Genomic DNA, 23060 nt, shown 5'->3' with positions numbered 1-23060 from the left:
TCTCATCCATGTGTGTCCCAGGATATGGAACAGTAAGTCTAAGACATGAATTCCTTGTTATCTTCAAGATAATCCTGAAGCTAAAGAGATCCTGGGTCTTGAAGAATGTGGAGTAAGGAGAAGGATCCTCTGGTTTGGTGGTAACCTGTGTGAACTGGCACAGGCTTGTGCCATGTTTGGGTGGTTTTTCTGTTTCATTAGAAATCAAAGCAAGACATTGAAGAGGAGGGACACACCACATGCCAGAAGGATGGGATTGGTGGGAATGTCAAGCTGTGCCGACTGCAGCCACTGCTGGAAGTGCCCATCCGAGAGGCCGAGGCCCAGCCCTTTGAGGTGCTCATGCAGTTCCTGTACACAGATAAGATCAAGTATCCCCGCAAAGGTAGGGCAGCAGCATGAAGTAACACTGGCACTAGGGAGGGGAGGGTGGCAAATGTGTTCAGAAACAGCAGGATCCAGCATTTGCAGGTGATCAGTCCTGTGCTGAGCACTTAATTACTAATGTGAGATTAAACAAAAAGCAGATTTTTATCAGAGAGTACTAACTAATCTTTTTTTCCCCCTAATTCCCCTAATTATTTTCAAATATCAAGGAAGATCAAGTTATTGATCATTCCAAAGGTGTGAAAAACCCCAAACAAACAAAAATATTGTAGTATTTTGAACATCACAGCATCCTGTTTGGAAGGACCACGTATCTTATCCTGCGTTGGCTTATTTCCTTTTTCTGGTATTGTTTTGATCCATTTTAAACTGAGCCCACACAGAAAGGTGTGCAAGCCAGTATTTATCACCTATTAGAAATCCAATCTGAAGGAATGCCTCAAGAAAGGAAAAATCCTTTTGGTGCATTCATTGAAGTTCTCCGAGTTAAAAACACTTGTGGGTGGGGAAGTAACAGCCAGAGATCTTGCAACTTCCACACAGGGAATCCAGCTCCTGGCTGTGTGATGGTGAGGGCTGTGAGGCAATGGGAGGAAGGCTGGGTACAACTGGATACAGCGAGGAACTCCAGCTGCTGGGGCTGGGGAAGCTGGAGCTGTGGGTGTGGTGAAACACAGTGAGGTACAGCTGTCCTAGCACTGAACTTCGCTTCAGCTTCTCTCCAAGAGCTTTGCTTTCTGCAAAGATAATTCTCAAGAAAAAAGTGATACGTGTCCATTTGTGCCAAGGCTTTCCCTGTCTGAGAATGATCCCACTGACTGGGGTTGAGGGAACTGCTCCCTGGATTCTGCTGACATTGCCAGATCCCACTCCCAGCCATTCACTGATCCTCGGTACCCTCACCTTGGGACAGGCTCAGGCCAAGGGAAGGCTTGGACCCCTGAGCTCTTCCCATTGTTACAGGCTTCCCACGCAGCCTGCCCCTCTTCCCCAGCCCATGAGGGGTTCTCCCTGGTGCTCCCCCTTCTGCTGGGATCCTCCATGGGCCCTACCCTGCCCATTTGTATTCCTAGTTGCTCCTCTCAGCTCACAGAGCAGCACCCTGGGGAGCCATCCAGAGGCTGAGCTAATGGAATTGGGCATGCTCATCAAATGGGATTTTCCAATTAGACACAGGGAAGGCACGTGACATGTGAGAGGGCTTTTCTCTATTAAAAAGTAGTTAGAGCAGATGGGCAGAGATCTCCTGTGAGGAAAGCAAAGGCCATGGAGGATTATTCCTTGAGTTGGTGTCCCAGTAGCCCCATTGCAGTGGCCTACAAGGGTCTCCTCTGCCCTCTTCACTTCAGCTCCTGCAGACCAGTTGTGGGTCTGTGCAGGCTGAAGCACAGAGTGAAAGCACAGAGTACCTTCATCAGGGTCTGTCAGAATCAGGGAGCTGATTGTTAATACTGTGTAAAACCCAAGGAGTCTGGCAGGGCTGTTGGCAGCTGGGCACTGTGAGAAATTGGGCTGCAAGCTCTGGGTCTTGTCAGGGATTTTGGAGAATCTCTTCACTTTCCTTGGAAGGTTTCAAAAAATTGTGATCCAGATTGACACAAAATCTTTGTCTTTTGCATGCTTCAAATTTGAGCCTCCTCTTCTAGTATTGATTCAGATTTTATCTAACCAGGAATGGAATTCTTTTCTCTATAAAAAATACTCCAGCCACTGCCTGTTGTACTATTCCAATTGCTCCAGTTGATATAAAAAATACTTTCAGAAGGATTCTTCTCTTTGTTTTGTGGGCTCTCCAGCAGTTTTCCCTCTTGCAATTTCAGGTCATGTGCAGGATGTGTTACTCATTATGGATGTGTACAAGCTGGCCTTAAACTTCAAGCTCTCTCGGCTGGAACAGCTCTGCCTTCAGTATATCGAAGCATCTGTAGATCTGCAGAATGTGCTCATTGTGTGTGAGAATGCTAACAAGCTTCAGCTGGATCAGCTAAAGGTAATCACATTTTGCATACAAAGTAACTGATAAGAAATGAAAAAAAAAAAAGTTACGTAATTAACATTTGGCCAAAGGTATCAGCTTTTGCAAATTCATCATTCTGTTAATTACAGTTGCTTGAGTATATTTAGCATGGTCTGTCCTACAGTGGCTTGTGATATTATGTGGGCTTTTTCAATACATGCTCAATATTTTTGCATATCTGCTTTGCAGAATGTCAAGGACAGAGTGACTTTGGCTCTTCATCAGTTCACTCTTGCTGCAGCAAGATGGAACCAGTGCATTTCCTGGTCTTGCTGTGTTATATATACTGACACTGCAGATAGATTCTTTCATTTTCTAGATGGAAAAACTAAACTCTGTTCTCAGGCCTTTGCACTGAAAAACAAGATGTGCCAGTGATTCTCTGTCTTTGTGGTGGGTGAGAGGCTTTTGGGTGTTTGGTCACAATCAGGGTAGAGTTGATCCCTGGCTGCAGCCCAAGAGGTGCTGGCTGTGCTGATCCCAGAGCAATGCCCAGAGCCACTTCTGCTGAACCTGCAGGGAAGCAGCTCCTGCCCCTAGTCCCAGAGCAGGACTGTGCAGTACTTGCTGGTGATGCTCAGCCTGTGCACACCAGTGACCGTATCTCTGGGGGCTGCAGGCACAGTGAGGCTGCAGAAACCAGTATGCACCAGCACTTCCTCAGACACTGTGTGCACTGGGTTTGGGAGAGGAGCTGCCTCCAGGAGGAAGCAGCAGGGCCAGCAGCAAGTGTGTAAATGCCAGCACAGCCTTTGGTGCATGGTGCCATCAGCAGCCCAGAAGCTCAAGCACTGGTGGATCTGGTGCCCCCACCTGCCCTGGCTACCTCTGGAGTGACAGGGGCTCTTGCACATGGCTCCAGTCAGGCAGCATCACCCTGAGCTGAGTCTCATCCTGTCTGCTCAGGTGCTCATTAGTCCTCATGGGTGGGTCCTCTGTCGAAAACTGTTCCTTCTGGCATCCCAGTCATTATTTAAAATGTTTCACAGGTGAGTCCTGACAGATACCTTTGGATCCCAGGTGGAATACTGCCAGAAACAGACAGTAGTAATGATTCTTAAGGTGAACTTATACACACCTTATGGTGAGCTGGTGTGGATTGTATTTATTGCTTATAAAAGTGGAATGAGGGGAAGCCTTGGTTCATACTGGGAAATAAAGTGCCTTTGTTTGGTCTCTAACTGTTTAGCATTAGGTCTGGTTCATTATTCACCTTTTCACCACGCTGATTTTTGTAAGAAGTTTATTCCACAAGACCTGCCAGAGCTCTTGAACTGTTTGCTGCATTTATAGAAAATGTTCAGGCAAAACCCACCCAAGGAATCCTGTAAGCTCTTTGGACTCTCAACGGAGAGTGTCGAGAGTTAAGATCTCTTCACCCTTTTAATTAACTTTTGGTGTCTAATTATGTTAAAAGTTATTATGAGGTAGCAACTAATCTTCATTATCTCCATGAAGTTTTCAGTATCTCCTGAGATTCCTGTTTTAGAAAGCTTTGGAGCAGCTCAATGGGCAGTTAATCTCTTCCTTGTTAATATTTCTAGTCAAATTTTTCTAGATGCTTAGATTGTCCTGAATTTTCTGTTCAAGGAGGAGCCTAAATGGTCATTTAGGAAGGATAAGGATATCAGTGTTGGATAGTTCCAGCTGCAGGATCCATGTGGAGGTTCAAAGGAAAGGATGGTTGATGGCATATACAACATGTAAGATTTCTGGGATGCTCTAAGATGACTTCAAACAATAAACCACAAATTTCGTAATTAATATCGGTGTATTTTTAAGGAACATTGCCTGAACTTTGTGGTGAAGGAATCCCATTTTAATCAAGTCATAATGATGAAGGAGTTTGAGCATCTTTCTTCATCCCTCATTGTGGAGATTGTCCGGAGGAAGCAGCAGCCTCCTGTCCGAACCCACTCTGACCAGCCGCTCGACATCGGTAACCTTCCTGCTTTATGGAGTCATTCCATCTGCTGGTTTGGCTTTGCTAATGGGTTCTTTAGCCTGGGGAGCTATGTGGGAAGCAGCCCTCTGCAGCCCAGCAGTTCCAGTTGGGATAATGCTCAGACTCTCTCCTGGACTGAGAGCAACAGTTCTTTTCCCAGTGAGGTTCAATCAGAACAGTGTTCCATCAAAGTACATGGGATTGTGTTCTTGCAATAAACCATCCTGGTCCTGTTCAGAGACATGAGAGAAGGAGCAGAAGGTGTAAAGAATGATCCAAAAAAGCACAGTGGACTGTCACTGTAAGTGGCTGAAGGGTGGCAGAGCTGAGCAGGGAAACAACCTGCTTGAAGGTGTTCACCAAGGAGGAGCAGGAGGAAGGAGGAGGATCTTGGGAATGAGGCACTGCTCTGTATGCCTGTGTGGAAGGGACAGGAGATAGAGAGAAGAGAAAGATGTGATTTATAGTTTTATTGTGAAATTCATCAGGGGCTGATTTGGGACTAGTCTTACTCAACATTTTAACATCCTGACACACAATACAAGGAATGTAATAATGAAATTTTCTAAGGCCACAAAGTTCAGAGGCATTGGCAGTGTTGGTGTGGAGTGCTGCACAAAAATAATTGGGAACTGAAGAGAAAGAGAATGAAGCTAGTCCTGGAAGGTTAAGTAGAAAGGCTTTGGCTGGCCTTTGTCCCAGAGGGGTGAGGTGCACTGGCTGGGAAGGTGGCACAGCCAGTTCTGTATCCAGAGCTAGAATGGTGTGAGAGACCCAAACATTAAAAACTGAAAGATGAACTTTGAAAATATGAGTGAGTTTGGAGCAGACTTGGATGTGCTCTATTTCTCAGTTGTGTATTTACAAAGTTTGATTAAAATATTGGATAAAAGGAGCCTTTGTTGCTGATTTGGGAAAGATTTTTTATTAAGACACAAAATGTTATATTCCTTGTGGTTGGAAATAGTGCAAAGGGAGGGGAAAAAATCAGCTTTCATATCTGTAGAGAGCACCTGTCAGTGTGGCCACAGCTGGAGTTTACGGTCAGTGGCAGAAAGCAGAGCTGACAGGGGAGGGGCAGTAGGGAATCTGCTGTGGTGGGGAAGGATGAAGCTCATTTTGCTCCAAGATTATGAGGAAGGACTTGACTTAAATTCACAGTGAGAGTTCCAAAGGAAAGAGGGGCTGGAGTTCTGGCTTGGCCATGTATTAGTTGGATAGTACCTGATCACCTGGAACTATCATGTCTTTATTTCATTATGTTTAATTTCAGGAACATCTTTAATTCAGGACATGAAGGCTTATCTGGAAGGAGCTGGGACTGAATTCTGTGATATCATCCTGCTCCTAGATGGGCACCCACGGCCAGCCCACAAAGCCATCCTGGCAGCTCGCTCCAGGTGAGCCCTGTACCAAGAGTGTGTGTGAAGGACAGAGCAGGGCTGGGCAGTCTCTGCTCAGCTGGCTTGCTTCAGGAGACAGAGAGGAACTTAAATCTGCATGAAGTGTTAAGATGCAGCTTTGCTCAATGAGTGTAATAAGCCTTTAAGCAGCAGTGATTAAATTTTCTTTTTTCCATTTGATACCCAGCAGGGAAAGATAGGAAGAAATTAGAATTGCAGAGATTCTGCAGAGGGTGTGTGAGAAGCTGCACTGCAAGACAAAGCATCTGTAAAATCACAGGAAGGGAAAAAGGGTGGAAAACATAAGGTGGTTTCAGTGAAGTGGAAAGCAACAGATGTCCACTGAGGTCAGAAGGAGCCTTCTGACAGTGAACAATTCGTATTTTATCATGTGGAACTTGATTTTCTTTCTCACTTTCTGATATTTAAGACTGGTTATGAATAAACATAACAAAAAATGGTGCATGACAGAGAGCAGAGTGTTCTCATGCTTTATGCAGAGAAAGGAGTCCACCCTGCTGATGGTGGGACTGTTCTCCCTCCTCAGGGCGTGAGTGAAGTGGATTTGTCCTGCACTTGTGTGTTCTGTGGACCTGCACCTTGTGTTCCACCAAACATTAAATGTTCACTTAAAATTTCCATTTCAAATACCATCACAATTTTTTTCCCAGAAAAAGCCCTAACAATATTCACTATTAGTTACTGTGGTATTTTACCAGAAGCATTTCACAGCTCTTAAAACAGCCCTGATGATTGGCAGCCTGTAGATACCAAGGAAATTCATAATGCTTTAAGCTCTCTGCTGGGTCTTATGCAAATTAGAGAAAAAATCAAAGCACCATGTGTCCTAATTTTCAAGAAACAGAGAAATTTCAGGTAGTTCTGATGGTAATTAGGGGATTATATTTGGAGTTTTCACTGGCAGACATACATGAAAAAATAAATGAGCAGTGTTTTTGCCCAGGTTGTCACCTGAATTTGTTCCTTTGGAAGCTGCAGTTCTGAATAGCAGCCTTTGAACAATACTGCTGGGTTAAACCATCTGTCTGCAGAATGTGTTATATCAGTTTTATTTCCCTTTCCAGTTACTTTGAAGCCATGTTCCGTTCCTTCATGCCAGAAGATGGGCAAGTGAACATTTCTATAGGTGAAATGGTTCCCAGCAAGCAAGCATTCGAGTCCATGCTTAGATACATCTACTATGGAGAAGTGAACATGCCTCCTGAGGACTCCCTGTATCCTTAGATTCCAAGGAATTGGAAGATCTGTCTGAGTGCGTGCCCAGCAGGTCACCTTCCTTTTGCTTTGGGTTGCCTGGCACAGCCTGGGAGGGTGGTCTGTTGGGGGGCACCAGCAGGCTCTGCACTCCCACTCTTCACAGGGATTTTTGCCATCAGCACTCCTGCCTTTGCTTCTGGTTTGTTCCTCAATGGAATGAACAGGTACCTCTTTGCAGCACCTTACTATTACGGCTTCTCCAACAACAGGCTCCAGGCCTACTGTAAGCAGAACCTGGAAATGAATGTCACAGTGGAGAATGTGCTCCAGGTAATTGTCCCCAAGCACTTCAGTTAGTCACTTAGAGGAAAGCCAAGGGGGCTGGTCAAGTGGGTACCCCCAGTGCCAGGTCACTGAGGCTGCCCTTCCAGTGACAGTGACCCTATGTGATGGCATGTGTGGGAGCCCAGCCTTCAGCAGCATTGTTCCTTACCTGATACTGTGTCACTTCTGTTCCTGTGCTGTAGGAAGGTGCTCAGCAGGTACTGCTCACCTGGCTCCTCCTGAGCTCTCCTCCCCCATTACAGAACTGAGGTCTTTTTAAGATGACCACACTCAGCACTCAACTGTAAACCCTTTTTGGCATTTGTTCAGGGCAAATGGTAGTCTGCAGGTGACAGACTTTAGTCTTGTTTTATCAATCCTGCTGACAGGATCTTGCAGTGGAGTTTGAGCTAGCAAAAGATATTTTCTGGTAAGAAAGCCAATGCTGGCTCCCAGGCAGGCAGCCTGAACTGCTACAGCACAAGCAGAAGTCCTGCTGATTAGCACTTGAGGACTCCATACATTTTAAATCCAAGGCTTATTTTTGAATAGTTCAGAAAATATTCAGTTTGTAATGCAAAGTGGAGGTGTTCCCTAGCTAAGAGGAGTTACCTGCTCTGGGTCAGGACTGTTTGTGCATCTGAGCTGTGCAGACAGGAAATCACATTTTTGCTCCTGCTCTAGATTTTAGAGGCAGCTGACAAGACCCAGGCCCTGGACATGAAGAGGCACTGCCTGCACATCATCGTTCACCAGTTCACCAAGGTTGGTTGCATCTTTTCTGTGGCTTTTGGGAGCTGCTGTCCTCTGTCACTGCCTTGGTTAAAGACACGTTCCTATAGAAATCAGTTTAATTCTTCCTCATGTGAGACAGCTGAGAGCTGGCTGCATGTTGCTGCCACTCACTGACAGGACTGCTAGGCACATTTCTCACACTAAAGTAAATTAAAGACTAGAACAAGCTAGTCTAGAAATGTGAAGCCCTTCCAAGGAGAAGTTACCCAAAATTGCTTCAATTTTCAGTAGTTCCAGCTGTTGATTTTGTGCCATGCCCTTGTTGGGTTGATGTGTGTATAGCAGGGTAAGTTTGTTGTATATTGAGGGCACAAATCTCTCCCTCACTAGCAGTTATCAATGTGCTCCTCATACTCCCCTTGAAGTATTCTCTGTCATACATGTTGTGTTATCATGTGCTCTAAAGCAAATTACCATGTCCTGGCTGGGCTCTCTGATTTCCATGTTCAGCAGTTGGACTCTGTGGTCTTAGAGGTCCTTTCCAATCTTAAAAATTCTGTGGGTCTGTTTTGATGGGATTATGTATTCATGGCAGGAAAGGTCAAGAGCCCGATGTGCTGATACTCCTGTCCTCACTTGAAAGAATAAGGATATTGTCATTTAATTGTTCCTATGAGATGTGATCCCTCCATGAGAGTTCCCCAGCATGTCACCAGTTCGTTGCTCAGCTTATTAGCATTGCTGAAATAGGTAGATAAATCATAGGAATTGGGATTTCTGGATGCTACACACATACTGATAATAATTCCCTAGTTAATATTCAAGTAGCTCACTCTCCTTTGTATATTTAAACTCACAATCCTCCTGGGGAAGAAGAGCACTGCTATGTCCCATTAGTGTCTGGAGAGGAGACAGGATGGTGTTCAGGCTCTTCATTGAATGCCAAAGTTGCTGGAGCATGACGCATTTTACATTCAGAAATAACTGAAATTGCATAAAAAGCATTGAGAGTGGAGCCAGCATCCAGAAATCACTCCCAGAGGAGAGTTCACAGCGTGAGGTTGCAGCCCCTGCCTTCATTCATCCTGTCTGTTTTCTTCTGGCCCCATGAGTCCTGTGGAGCAGCCCAGTTCAGCAGGGATGGGGAATGGTCCCACTGGCCAGGACAGGACATGTACAGGACATCCCAAGGGTTGGGGTCAGTGCCTTTCAGCCACTGAGGGCTGAAATATCGCAGTATCACTTCCCAGTGGAGGCCACAGGAAGACAAAGAGGTGGGATTCTCCCCAGAACATACAGGGGGAAATGGACATTACAACACTGGGAGGCAGCATGGGAGCTGGAGGGCGTTCCTCAGCTGTACTTCCTCACCAGGATGTGGGGAAATGTTTTATATTTAAACTGTTGACTGGTAGAACAGTGTTCATCAAAACGTGGCTGGAAGACTGTCAAGCAGATGTGCAGAGAGAAATCTCAATTATGCAATGTTTTCCCTTGGCCTGAGAGGCCTCAGTGTGTGATTCTTGGCCTGGGCTGGGTGACTCAGTGTGGCTGGGCACGGACACTCTCTGCTCTGCTCCTGGGCCAGCCACAAGCTCTGAGGGGGATTTGTTCTCGGGCACAAGCCCTGTGGGTCACCAGAGCTCAGGCAGGCTGGGTCCCTGGCTGTGGGATCTCCTGTTCTTCCAGTTACTTAACGCTGTTCTGGATTTGGGCTGTTAAGGAGTTTTCCCCACAGCAGGAGCATTACTGAAGAGCTGTTTCCCAGAGGTTCACTGCTTTGGGCAATGTGTTTTCAGGCTCTTGTGTGTCAGTGTTGTGCAAAAGCCCTAATAAACCTGCTGTTGTGACATGTGACACCCTGATCTGTTCTGCAGTGCGTGCCTTGGGTGGGGGCAGGATCCCACCAGTGCTAAGGGGGTCTCTCTCCCTCCCAGTCCTGGCAGATCCATAGACTGGGGATATTGCTACAAGCATGTCCTGAGCTCTTCCTGAAAGCGTCCTCAGCCACTTCCCTCCTGGCCTTCAGAGGTTGCTCAGGACATCTTTATTCTTTATCCCAGTGCAGCTCCCTAGAGCGAGGTGATCATGTCAGTTCAGGTAAGGAGAGTGAGTGCTTGGGCACAGTCTGCCTGGAGGCTGTGTGTTAGTGCCTCTAAGCAGAGAGATTACTGGCTCCTTACCATGAGGTTGAGGAGAAAGAAGGAATGTGTAGAGCTCCTTTTTGCTAACAGTTGAGCTTCTGAACAGTCCAAAAGCATAAAGTTTGTTGTAGATTCTCATCTATGTGATGTGGTGGAGGTTTTTGTTGGCAAGGGCTCCAGTGACCTGCTTTGACTGCAGGAAGAATGCCAGCAGAACCAGCATGAATACTGAGAAGAGCTTTTCCTCAGGAGCACAGCAGCAAAGGGATCAAGCCCTGAGTCACATTTTCAGTGCAAAACCACAGATCTCAGAGCTCAGGCTGTGCTGGTCAGCATGGCTCTTAGGAGAGTGCTCAGTCAGTGTCTTGTAGCAGTGGGGCTGTCAGTACCCACAGGGGCAGCTCTGGGGGCAGGTTCCTGCTGCTGTCCACTCCCAGCAGTCTGAAGTTGGTTCTAAGCCCCAACTAGAGCCCTGTGGTCTGTTTCCTGCAGCCCAGCCCACAGCTGGGATCTTGCACCATCTGTGCCCCACCAGACTTGCTATGGGGTGCCAAGGGTAAAAGGGTAATACATGAGCTGATTTGGGGAGGGTTTTAATTTTTTCCTGTTTTTTCTGTTTCGTTTTCCTTGAAGGTCTCCAAGTTGCCAAATCTCCGCTCGCTCAGTCAGCTCCTCCTCCTTGACATCATAGATTCCTTAGCTACCCACATCTCAGACAAGCAGTGTGCAGAGCTGAGCGCAGACATATGACATGCCCTGGGAAACCACCTTCTCATTTGTTCCTGAAAAACACTGGCACTTCAGAGCTGGCTCTGGTTTACTGTTGTGTATGGAGTAGCTCAGTGTCTGCACACTACAGCAGCCCTGGAGGAGCAGGGACAGCTGAGGTGCTCTCCCTGGATTCGCTGGGTTTGTACCTTTGTGCAGCATTTGGACTTTGTTACATTTGTTACCCAAATGTAGACTTGAAATCATTTCAGGCGTGAATTAATTCCACATGGTTTGGGGAGTTACTAAGTTTATAATCAAGCCCATTATTACTTTCATACTGTAAAATCAAGCAGTCATGAGTAAGAGTCACTAATCCTTTGAAACACAGTATTTAAAGAATACTATTTAAAGAGCTTCAGCTGACCCAGCCCGAGGGCTGTAAAGGGGAAGTCAGAATGAAACTGGGAACAAGAGCGCGTGGTGTTCACAGGGAGACTGGTCCTTGGACCAGAATGTAGTGACTTTTCAGAGACTCCATGGTGTGGATTAACAGATAAGCCCCTGTGCAGCTGCCTGGATTGGTGGGCTGCAGGAATCCAGACCTATGCTCTGCAGCAGGTCAGACTGGAAGATTACAGCAGTCCCCTCTGACCATCAAATCCATTAATCCTGTCTTGCTAAGCCTTTCTAAATCTATTTATTAATAAAGAATTAACATCTTCTCCTGGCATTTCATGATTTACTTGGATTTCATTCTGGAAAAAAATTAAGCAAAAAACGTTCTGCGCTTGATGAAGGTCACGTTGTTAAAAATAAGTGTGTTACATCTTGTTACTAATTTTATATTGAAGTGTCTCTGTGAGCCCTTGCCTTTGCAGGAAGGTGAATGAAGGCAGAATGCCATTCCCAGCCCGTGCAGGAGCAGCTGCTGTTCCCTCCCCTTGCAGCCCCCAGCTCTGTGCTGGATGCTTCCCACTTCTCCTCACAGCTGGATGGTGTTGGTGAAGTGTCTGGTGGTGGAACTGTCCCAGCCCTGCCCAGAGCCCTTGGGGCTGCCCTGGGAGGGAGTGACAAGCTGGGAATCAAAACCTTGTCCTGCTCCAACTGCAGGGGCTGCTCTCTGCTTTGAAGCTGGAGTGGTGCAGGATCCCTGTGAGACATGCAGCTCCCAGCCCTCACACTCCCACCCATGCAGCCATGATCTTCATTCAGCGAGGTGTTCCTGGAGCAGCAGTTGTGAGCTCTTGTCAGCATCCCACAGCCTGACACACCTGCACGTGCCAAGAGGATTGCAGTCTGGGCAATGGGGAACACCTTATGGATTTAATCCAAGGGAACTGCTCTAGGGACCACCCTGTCTGTCTCCCTGGTGGCCTGCTCAGGTGAGTCAGACCAGAGGTGACAGGTGCTTCTGAGAGCCAAGGGCACCTTTTAAACCAGAGGGATTGTTTCCAGATGCCTCATAGATAGTGGAGTCTCCTACCAGAGGTCATGATAATTGTACTGACAGGCTCTGTGTTCCCTGGGAAACCGGGCTGGCAGCTGGAGAAAGGTTCTACACTGCAACTTGTAACAACACTACAGTCTATTTCCAGTAATGCTGATCCACTAGAGGACACCCATTGCCCAGGGAAGCCTCATTCTCTCAGGCTGAACATGCCACAACCAGCCCTCTTTAAATCCTGAGCCCACTTGTGAGGAAATGCACAACCTCCACACACTCTGACCGGTCTTGGCTCTGGGAGGGCTTTGGGCTCAGTCATGGCTGTAGGAACCACAGTGCTGGGTCAGAGATTTACTGTGAACACTTGAGCCCATTGAGATTGGCCTCTGGGCTGCTGTTGTGCAAGTGCCAGGACAGTGCACCTCTCTGAGAGGACACCCCCGAGTCTCCCAGGAGATCGCAGGATGGGAGGTGTTGTAGAGGCCACACACAGACTGTGCAGTACACATGAGCTTCCCAGGGCAGTTAGGTGCTCTTGTTATCACCACCTTGTTATCATTATGGCCAGCAGGCTCTCAGGTTACTTGTGTTCCCACAGCCTTGGGCAGTTCTGTACTGGAATACGCACAGTTATATCCCTGCATTTGATAAGGAATAAAGAACATTGTGGCTGTCCAGCTTTGTATTATTTCTACAGTCTCTGCCATGTGCAGGCCCCCCTGGCTCTTTAAAGCCCTTGGGACTGCTGGTGGGAGAGCAGGAGCACCCCTTTCCTCCAATTCAATGTGAGCCCCAGCATGATGGCAAAAAGCAAGGTAGAGAAGCAATCCCCAACTCCTGTGGAGCAGCAGCTCAGGGCACTGGAACCAGGAGGTCCCAGCTTTGCCACACTGCACCAGCTCCCCATGTCCCCACTGTCCCAGCTCTGGCAGCTGGGCAGGAGCCTAGCAAGGAGCAGTGTGGAGAGGAGCAAGGAGCAGGGCCAGGAGCTGCTGCAGCCCTGCAGGCACCAAGGCCAAGCCCATCCCTCCAGTGCCAGCACCAGGAGAAGCCAGCAGCACCCCAAGTGCCCAGAGCAGGGCTGGCATCGGGGCAGGGAGTCACTCTAAGGTGGCCCGTGGCTCACTGGGAGCAGGAAGAACAATGAGAAAAAATTACACATTTTAATAAGGAAATGTGAGAGGGAGGCACTGAGGTCCTGCCAGCAGGAACACCGGCGGAGGGGGCAGAGCCCAGGCTGCCTCAGGCCTCAGCCGCTGCCAAGCCCAGGATCTTCTTGACGTAGTTCTGCACGTTGACGTGGAGCTGCGGGGCCGTAGCAGAGAAGGTCTCCATGGCCAGGGCCCGCGCGGCTTCGGAGCCGCCCCACATGGCGCGGTACAGCGGCAGCGTGTACTTCTGCTTGCCCTGCGGAGACAGCCGTGACGGCCCCGGCTCCGCCCCGGCCCAGCGGGGACGCCCCCATCGCCCCCGTCCCCCAGCCCTGCTCTTAGCCAGGCGCAGGGCACGTGGCAAACGGGACACGGTGGGGAACGGTGCCGTGGGCAGCCCTTGGACCGCAGCACCTGGAGGGGGGAGAGCACCTGAACCTTGGAGAAGGAGCAGACCCTGAGAAGCTCATGAAGTTTAACAAGGCCAAGTGCAGGGTCCTGCACCTGGGTCAGGACAGGATGGAGGGAGGGATGGAGAGCAGCCCTTCAGAGAAGGACTTGGGTGACAAACTGGGTGTGACCTGGCCAGGTGCTCTCCCAGCCTGGAAAGCCAGCTGTGTCCCAGGCTCATCCCCGGCAGTGTGGGCAGCTGAGGGGGAAATTCTGCCCTCTCAGAATACCCCAACACTGGAGCACTACATCCAGCTCTGGAGTCTCCAGCACAAGACACACATGGACAGAGCAGGTCCAGAGGAGTCTATGGAACTGCTCCAGGGCTGGAGCCCCTCTGCTCTGGGGCCAGGCTGGGAGAGCTGGGGGTGTTCACCTGGAGAAGAGAAAGCTCCAGGAAGACCTTAGAGCACCTTCCAGTGCCAAGAGAGCTGAAGAGGGAGTTTGGAGTGACAGGACAAGGGGGTTTGGAGTGACAAGGACTGCCAGAGGGCAGGGTTAGATGGGATATTGACAAGAAATTCTTCCCTGTGAGGGTGGTGAGGCCCTGGCACAGCCCTGGAAGTGTCCAAGGCCAGGCTGGATGGGGCTTGGAGCAACCTGGTCTAGTGGTAGGTGTCTCTGGCCGTGGCACGGGGTGGAGGGAGGGATGGAGAGCAGCCCTTCAGAGAAGGACTTGGGTGACAAACTGGGTGTGACCTGGCCAGGTGCTCTCCCAGCCTGGAAAGCCAGCTGTGTCCCAGGCTCATCCCCGGCAGTGTGGGCAGCTGAGGGGGAAATTCTGCCCTCTCAGAATACCCCAACACTGGAGCACTACATCCAGCTCTGGAGTCTCCAGCACAAGACACACATGGACAGAGCAGGTCCAGAGGAGTCTATGGAACTGCTCCAGGGCTGGAGCCCCTCTGCTCTGGGGCCAGGCTGGGAGAGCTGGGGGTGTTCACCTGGAGAAGAGAAAGCTCCAGGAAGACCTTAGAGCACCTTCCAGTGCCAAGAGAGCTGAAGAGGGAGTTTGGAGTGACAGGACAAGGGGGTTTGGAGTGACAAGGACTGCCAGAGGGCAGGGTTAGATGGGATATTGACAAGAAATTCTTCCCTGTGAGGGTGGTGAGGCCCTGGCACAGCCCTGGAAGTGTCCAAGGCCAGGCTGGATGGGGCTTGGAGCAACCTGGTCTAGTGGTAGGTGTCTCTGGCCGTGGCACGGGGTGGAGTAAGATGAGCTTTAAGGTCCCTTCCAACCCAAACCATTCTGTGGAATTATCAAAAGCAAGAGCCAACCCCTGTCCCTCTGGCACTGAAAGACCTGTGACCTGTGCCCTTCTCTCCCCACTTGCATGCTGCTGGGCCCTGCCACCAGTGCCCAGGAACAAACCTGGCTGTGCAGGAAGTCCTTGACTTTGCTGTACTCAGCCTCCAGGTTGTTCTTGAGGACAATCTGGCACCAGCGCAGTCGCAGCTCAGCGTTCTGGGCCTTGGAGATCTTGGGGTACATCTTGCTCAGCCTTTTCACATTTCCTGTGAGAGGGGAGTGGTCACCATCCCCACGGGGTTCTGACCCATCTCCCAGCCCTGCTCCCAGGGAACCCTGTCAGTCCATCCCAGCTGTGCTGCAAATTCTCTGGGATCCTCCCAGCCTCGGGTCAGCCCTGGCCCCTGCCCAAGTGCCCCCCACCCCCAGCTCTGGAGCACCCCAGGCACTTGCTGGCTCTGGGCAGGTCGGTGCCCTTGTTGGGCCTCCCAGGCTGGGCAGCCCTGCAGGGCCATGTGCTGGTGGCTTGGGGTGCCAGCACAAAGTGGGGGGAGATTCCTCAGCAAAGAGGGCAAGGAGAGTTGCAGTGACATGGGGACACAGCCCAGCAGAGCCAGCCTGGGGACAGCAGGACTGCACATGTCCCCATAAATCCACGGACATGCTTCCCCTGGCCCTCCATCCTCCACCACACCAACCAAGGCTTCCCTGGAACCAGGACCCAGAGAGCAGTTGGAGAGGGGCTGATGGCCACACACCCAAGTGTCCCCCCATGTGCCCTCACATCCCTGGCCACCTGGCTGGACTTGGCACATCACCCTGTGTCTCCTCTGGGCACCAGAGCCCGGGGAGTACCCTGGCACTCACCTTCAGGCAGAGGGGACTTCTGCAGGACCTGATCCAGGAAATAGACCAGCTGGTACGTCCTCCAGCCCATGATGTCCACGGCTTCGATCGCCTCCATGTTCAAGCTGTCAGCTGCCCAGAGCTCTGCCAGCTCCTCTGCTGGCCTCATCAGCTGCTGCCCCGGCGACAGGTCAGGCAGGTAGGGCGGCCAGCCCGGCGTGTTCAGCCAGCGGTCAAATTCAAACCCTGCAGTGAGGCAGGAGGGAGAGCTGGGAACAGAGCCCTGAGCCCGACACCAGCTGCTGCTGCCCAGATCTCCCCACCTTCTCCCAGTGCCACCAAACCTGCCCGAGGATGGTGACCACCACAAACTGATGGTGTGAGGCCATCGGACACATGGGCTCAGGGTGTGCTTGTGGGTACTGGCCCCAGTGCCACCAGCGGGATGAGCTCCAGCAGGGAAAGCTCCTGCCAAGCCTGGATCTCCAGCAAGGCTGGGCCAAGCCCAGAGTGCTGGCTGGGCCTGATCCCAGTGCTCAACCAGACTCACCAGGCTGAGTCACGGACACCCCATGAAACAGCACCCAAGTGCAGAGCAGGAACTGGGTTTGAATGGAAAAAAATCAGGCTGAGCTGGCACATGCCCAAGCCTGGGCCTGATCCCAGCTGGCGAGTGCCACCCGTGCCTGCTCCAACAGAGCTGGGCTGGCAGCAACAGCATCTCCAGTAAAACACACAAACCAACGTGCAAAGGCTCCGGGGGACATGGGCTGCTCTGACACCCGCGGGAGTGGGGCTGAAAAGTGGCAGCCCCTGTTCCCTGGCCAGGATGGCGCTGCGCTGACCTGGGATGGAGTCCACGCCTTTCTCCTTCAGCTCCGGGAAGTACTCCAGGAAGAACTCGAGGGTGTCGTCTGCAGTGATGCTCTGGAACTTGAACCGGTTCACGTAGGCCTGTGGGATGGATGGGGCTGATGCCAGACACTCTCACCCTGCAGTGCTGCCCAGTCCTCTCTGTGCTCCACCTCACTGGGGAACCCATTCCAGCCCCTGTTCCCTCCAGGGGCTCCCAGCCCCCTGCATCCCCAGGGATACCCCTCAACACTCCCAGCACCTGCTGCAAGCACGAGGCTAGTCTCTGCCTTCATCTTATTCCCCTACTCACATTCCCGTTTTCCACCTCTTCTTCCTCTCCCCAGCCACCCTCTCAGCCTGTCCTTCCCAGGGTCCTGCTGTGCCTTGGCCTCCTGCCGTGGCATTTTGACTCTGCAGCTCACACCCACCTGGAGGAAGGCATCAAACTTGCTCTGGTTGCCCACAAGATGGGCCAAGTAGCTAACGAAGCAGTACCCCTTCTCATAGGGTGTTTCATTGTATGTGTCATCTGGATTGACACCTAGAAAAAGGCAAAACCATCAGAAATCTTCTGCCCACCTGCAAAACAACACAGCCCTCACATGCACCAAGATTCCCCCATCTGCGCTGGGCACAGCCTATCCCCCCCTCCTGCAGCCATCATCTCTCCCAGGTCCCATCACCCGTGCTGGTGTTTTTGCCAGCCACAGAACAGCCCGGCCCCCCCAGCCCACCTGGCACTGTCCCGCTCCCCCGGAGCCCAGGGACACCCAGGGACACCCCACAGACCTGGCTCGATCACCACCCGCAGCTTGTTGAGGGGATGGTCCTCCCCCGTGGCGTCCATGTGCTGGCGCAGGAGGGCCCTTCCCGTGGCAGCCTCCAGGCAGGTGTAGGGCAAACCTGGGCAGAGACAAGCGGAGGCGTTCGGGGAGCCCGGCCAGACCCCTGCGCACTGCGGGCACAGCCGGCGCTGCGACGGGAGAGGAACACCGTCAGTGCACGAGCTGGGAGAGCAGGAGACCCGTACATGTGGAGTTGGGATGGCAGAGCTGCAGAGGGGCACGGGGCAGCCCAGCCACAGGCAGCGAGAGATTTTTCAAGCCACTTAAATTCATGTGGATACAGCAAATTGTGCCGGGAGAATACGAGCTTCTGGACAGGACTGTGTGTCCTGGGGGGAGCTCAGGACAGCTGGTATCAGCTCCACATGGGAGCTGCAGGAGGATGAGGAAGGTAAGGCAAGGACACAGTGCCCACGTTGTTGGCAGGGGGTGCAGGGAAGTGTCCACCTCAGAGCAAAGGCTACCAGAAATCACAGACTGGATTGGGCTGGAAGGGACATTAAAGATCATCTTGTTCCACCCTCTGCCATGGGCAGGGACACCTTTCACCAGACCAGGTGGCTCCAAGGCCCTTCCAACCTGGCCTTGGACACTTCCAGGGATGGGGCAGCCAAAGCTTCTCTGGGCCACCTGTGCCAGTGCCTCCCCAAAGTCACAACATCTAATCTAAACTAACTCTTTTTTCAGTTTACAGAACCCCACAAGGCCTTGCAGCTGCTGCCCTTCATCTCTTCTGAGATGCAGCGCAGGCTCCATCCCCACTGGCACTCAGAGGGAGGCACTGAGCTGTGGGACAGAGCCCAGAGCCACACAGGGCTCAGCAGCCCACAGCCAGGCACGGCCACGCACCGTAGACCTCGGTGGAGATGCGCCTCTGGGCGTACATGGTGAAGCCCTCGTTCAGCCAGAATTCGCCCCACGTGGCATTGGTGACCAAGTTGCCAAACCAGCTGTGGGAGATCTCGTGGATGATGACGTCCACCAGGGAGCGGTCCCCGGCCAGCAAGCACGGCGTGACGAAGGTGAGGCAGGGGTTCTCCATGCCACCAAAGGGGAAGGAGGGTGGCATGAACAGGATGTCGTACCTGCCAGGGAAGGCTGGGCTCAGACCCCGCTCCTCCTGAAGACAGGGCTGGGGAGAGAAGGAAACTCTCTCCCTGTCCCTGAGGAACCAGGTCCTTCAGGAACCTTCCAGCCATACCTGCCCCAAACATAAGGGCCAAAGAGTTTCTCTCCAACCACCAGGAACTCCTCAATCACTCCGTCGTACTCCTTCTTGGCAGCCTCGATCAGGCAGGGCTCGGCCCAGACACGGCTCCTGGCCAAGTGCAGAGAAGAGGAAGTTTAACCACTGGAGACTTTCACCTTGTTGCTTCATCAGACAGAAATTGCACAGGTTTATTCCGAAGAAAAATAAAACCCTGCTGATAAAGGCATTTAAAGAGGCCAATAGTGCAAATTGCTGTGATTTCTTTCCTTGTCTGAATGTCAAAGGGCTTTTATATGGCTGCAGTGGCAGCCAAGAACTGAAGAAAGCACCAGTCTGTCAGGAAATGTGGGATCCTCCATGCATGGGGACCCACTGCCCTCATTCATGTGCAGGGTGACACGAGCAGAGCCAGGGACCCTCCTGAAGGTGAGGGGACACAGCATCAAGGCTCCTTTTCATGCTCCAGTTTGAGAAGAAACCTTATCCCATGAGCCCACAACCTGGTGACACAGACAGGGACTGACTGTGCCATGTTTATGGCCAGTGTCTCTGCTCTCCAGAGCACCGTGGAGCAGGGAGAAGCAGAAAGTAGCTGCCACAGGAGCTTCACTGTGCAGTTCCCACAGCTCTGGAGCCCTCCTGAGCCCCTTACCTTGGGCCAACATCAGCAGACACGATGTCCCCAACAACCAGAGCAATCAGGTAGGAGGGGATTGGCTGGGACATCTTGAATACAAAGGTGTTATCCTTCTGCTTCTCCCAGCTCGTGGCACTCATCACAGCCGTGAAGCCCTCGGGGACCTGACCACGTGGATAGAGCCACCCATTAGAGTCACACACAGTGGCAGGCCAGCTAAGCCAGCTGGGACACCACAGTGGCTGATGGCAAATGTGTCCCAGCCTGAAGGTGCCGGGGCCAGGGGCACTGCAGGCTACGGGGAGCAGAGCAGGAACACCCTGAGCTCCCACTTGGGATCCCAGCTGCATCCCTGCAATGCTAGGGTACCTGGAGCTGCCCCCGGACCTACCAGGAGATAAGGAAATACTGGAGCTGCAGGTGTGAAAGGGCAGAGGATACAGATCCCTCAACTGCTGATTCCCCTCCCAATTCTTGCACAACAACTCATTTTTCCTGTTCCCAAGCCAGTGCAGAACCCATGGCAAATGCAGTAGCCTGGGCTGAGCCCAGGGAGACTGATCCAGTGTCCCCTAGCCCAAGCAGGGGGTGAGCCCCACGGTGCACAGGGAATACGGTTTCCTTGGTACAGAGCATCACACCAGAGCTCAGCAACAGCCCCATCCCACGCTCACCCTGTGGCACCAGAGGGGCTCTGCCCTGGGAGAGCAAAATAAATCAATCCTGGCATCACCAGCTGATGCCACCACATGCCATTGGCACTGGATGGTGTCACACCATTAAGCAGTTCCCTTGCCCACAGCAGGATGGCACGCGTGGCGGCGCAGTGCCAGTGTCACCACATGCCCACACGCAGACAAGGGGGAATCTGCATTTAGTGCCATCTTTGGGGAACAGCAGCTGCTCCTTCCTGGAAGTCTGGCAGCCCTGGAACTGCCACCAGGACCCAGCATGGCCCAGCAGCACCACCTTCCTCCAGCTGTTTTCCCCCAAACTCAGCTCCTCCTGACGCAAATGCAAGGAGCTCTGAGCAGGGGAGCCAGGCTGGTGCATGCAACTGGGGAGAGGCAGGAGGAACCCTGGGGCTGCTTGTCTTCATCCAAAAGGGCATCTGAGAGAAAAACAGCCCAAGTACAGGTGAGTGACTTCTCAGCTGGGGCCTGAGGAGGAGGGTTTGAAGCAGTGTCCCTGCTGTGATGCCTCTGTGCTTTGGCACATTCCATGCAAGGGACCCAACAGCTCAGAGCAGTTTAAGCTGGAAGGGACATTAAAGATCTTGTCTCGCCCGCTGCCACGGGCAGGGACACCTTCCACTATCCCTGGTTGCTCCAAGCCCCATCCAGCCTGGCCTTGGACACTTCCAGGGATCCAGGGGCAGCCACAGCTGCCCTGGGGACTCTGTGCCAGGGCCTACTCATCCTCACAGCCAAGAATTCCTTCCCAATATCCCATCTAACCCTGCCCTCTGGCAGTGGGAAGCCATTCCCCCTTGTCCTGGCACTTAGATCCTTGTCCCAAGGCTCTCTCCAGCTCTCCTGGAGCCCCTTTAGGCACTGAAAGGGGCTCTTGGGTCTACTCAGAGCCTTCTCTTCTGCAGCTGAACAGCCTGGCTGGCAGGAGGTTGAAATCCCAGCTCTTCCAGCCTGGCTCCATAGCAGAGGTGCTAAAGCCCTTGGATCATCTCCACGGCCTCCTTTGGACTTTCTTCCCCAGCAAACTTTGCACTCATGGAGAGTTTTGCTGCTGGTGGGTGTCAGGGAATGGCCAGGGCAGCTCCTGGAGCTCCGCTTACCTTCACGGTGGCTGAATAGGTGAACTTGACTGAGGGGGTGTCAAAGCAGGGGAAGAAGGACCTGTTGAGGACAGCCTGGCCCTGTGTGTACATGTAGGGCTTCTGCTTCCCCGCCGTCTGCTCAGGGGACAGCCAGCACACCTGGGGAGGGACCAAGACCCCAGTGAGAGGTGGCTCGACCACAGCTGCTCCTTGTGGAGGGAGCTGGGAAGGGGCTCCTCACCCTTGGAGCTCTGCCCACTCCAGTCCTGGCAGGTACAGGTCCCCTGTACCACCCCCCAGCTCCCCCCGGGTCTGGCGGCCCCCAGTTCACACCCAGTGTCCTCCCGGTCCTTGTGGGCCAGGGTGTCCCACCGCACTCCGCGTCCCTTCCATCCACCCCGGGCCCGCTGTTCCCCAGTGCCCCCTGCTCACACCGGGAGCGGTGTCCCCCGGCTTCCCCCCACCCCCCCCGGGGCCCGGTGTCTCCCGGTGTCCCAGCGCTCACCCCGGGCCCCTCGCCCGCCTCGTAGTCGATGAGGAGGGTGAGCAGCTGCCCGGCACGGGGGGCCTGGGGCAGGGCGATGTGCAGGGCGCTGCCATAGCTGGCGAAGGGCCGGCTCTCCACGGGCAGCGCCTGCCCGGCCGCGTCCCCGGGCCCGCCCGGCGGCGGCAGGAGCGCGGCGCGGCTCACGGCCAGCGCGGGGTGCGCGTCCAGCCGCAGCTCCGCGCCCGCGCCGTCCCGCTCGCACCGCAGCTCCAGCCGCGCCCGCCCGAGGAGCCGCCCCGCGCCCGCGGCCGCGAAGGACACGCGCAGGTCCAGGTGCAGGTGCCGCAGCGACCACGGGCCCGCGCTGCTGGCCGAGGCCGCGTCCCGCACCGGGGCCCTGTCCCGCACCGCGGCCACGTCCTTCGCCGGGGCCGCCATCGCCGCGCCGGGGCCGGGCCGGGGCGGGGCCGCCCTGAGAGCGCGGAGGCGGGACCCGTCCAGGGGCGGGCACGGGGCGGGGAATCCATGGGCGGGGGACGGAGCGGATGGAGGGGAGCCGGGGGATCCCTCGGGGCTCCACGGGTGGGGGATGGAGAGAAATCTATGGGTGGGATCCATCGGGGATCCATGGGTGGGGATGGAGGGGATCCATGGGGAGATCGATCGGGGTTCCATGGTGGGGGATGGAGAGAAATCTGTGGGTGGATCCATGGGTGGGGGATCCATGAGGGGGGATGGAGGGGACATGGGGTGAGATCCATGTTATGGGGATGTGGAGGGATCTCTGAAGGCCCTGTGGGGATTCCGGAGAGAATTCAGGAGAAGGGGTGATCTATGGGTTGGGCAGAATCAAGAGATGTCTGGGGGAAATTGGGATGGGAGGAATTTGTTGGGGCAAGGAGTCTAAGAGGGTCTATGGACGGGGATCCATTGAGGCGGGGGGGCAGCAAAATTCAGAGGCTGGGAATCCATGGATCAAGGGAATTCATGGCAGGGAACCCCTGGATAGGGGGGCCTATAGGGATCCAAAATGGGATCCTTTGCAGGGTTCATGTCGGGCTCCACGGAGAGAGATTGGGAAAGGGGGACCCAGCACAGGGGTCCGTGGGAAGATCCAGGGGGACCTGGAGGAAGGATATAGGTACAGATCCGTGGGGGAGATCAAGTGCAGGCAGGTGTGTCCAGGGGTGGGGGATCCATGTGGGATCCGGGATAATATAGGGGGATC

General features: G+C 53.0%; 2 protein-coding genes across 2 annotated transcripts in view; one reads left to right on the top strand and one right to left on the bottom strand.

Moving 5' to 3' along the window:
* The window catches only part of LZTR1 (leucine zipper like transcription regulator 1), a 34234-nt gene extending 22620 nt beyond the window's left edge, over positions 1-11614 (top strand). The window contains exons 13-20 of the mRNA XM_041489612.1: positions 202-385; positions 2208-2377; positions 4187-4343; positions 5623-5749; positions 6838-6987; positions 7195-7300; positions 7979-8059; positions 10807-11614. Coding sequence (XP_041345546.1) covers positions 202-385; positions 2208-2377; positions 4187-4343; positions 5623-5749; positions 6838-6987; positions 7195-7300; positions 7979-8059; positions 10807-10923 — 1092 coding nt within the window. The 3' untranslated portion in view covers positions 10924-11614. The remainder of the gene's footprint in view (positions 1-201; positions 386-2207; positions 2378-4186; positions 4344-5622; positions 5750-6837; positions 6988-7194; positions 7301-7978; positions 8060-10806) is intronic.
* A 1863-nt stretch (positions 11615-13477) lies between these two features.
* On the bottom strand, positions 13478-22291 carry LOC121365435 (arginyl aminopeptidase). Its single transcript, XM_041489613.1, has 11 exons — positions 21851-22291; positions 21364-21504; positions 19587-19735; positions 18926-19042; positions 18574-18809; positions 17669-17782; positions 17308-17420; positions 16870-16978; positions 16046-16270; positions 15302-15444; positions 13478-13735 (listed from the first exon to the last, which is right to left on the bottom strand). The coding sequence occupies exons 1-11, from the start codon at positions 22268-22270 to the stop codon at positions 13571-13573; spliced, it is 1932 nt and encodes a 643-aa protein (XP_041345547.1). The 5' UTR covers positions 22271-22291; the 3' UTR covers positions 13478-13570.
* Between the last annotated feature and the right edge of the window lie 769 nt (positions 22292-23060).

The sequence above is a fragment of the Pyrgilauda ruficollis genome, unplaced genomic scaffold (assembly GCF_017590135.1).
Source record: "Pyrgilauda ruficollis isolate IOZ18807 unplaced genomic scaffold, ASM1759013v1 scaffold95, whole genome shotgun sequence".
Classification (NCBI taxonomy): domain Eukaryota; kingdom Metazoa; phylum Chordata; class Aves; order Passeriformes; family Passeridae; genus Pyrgilauda; species Pyrgilauda ruficollis.
Note: the sequence above shows the minus strand (reverse complement) of the source record. Positions and strands in the feature narration are given on the sequence as shown.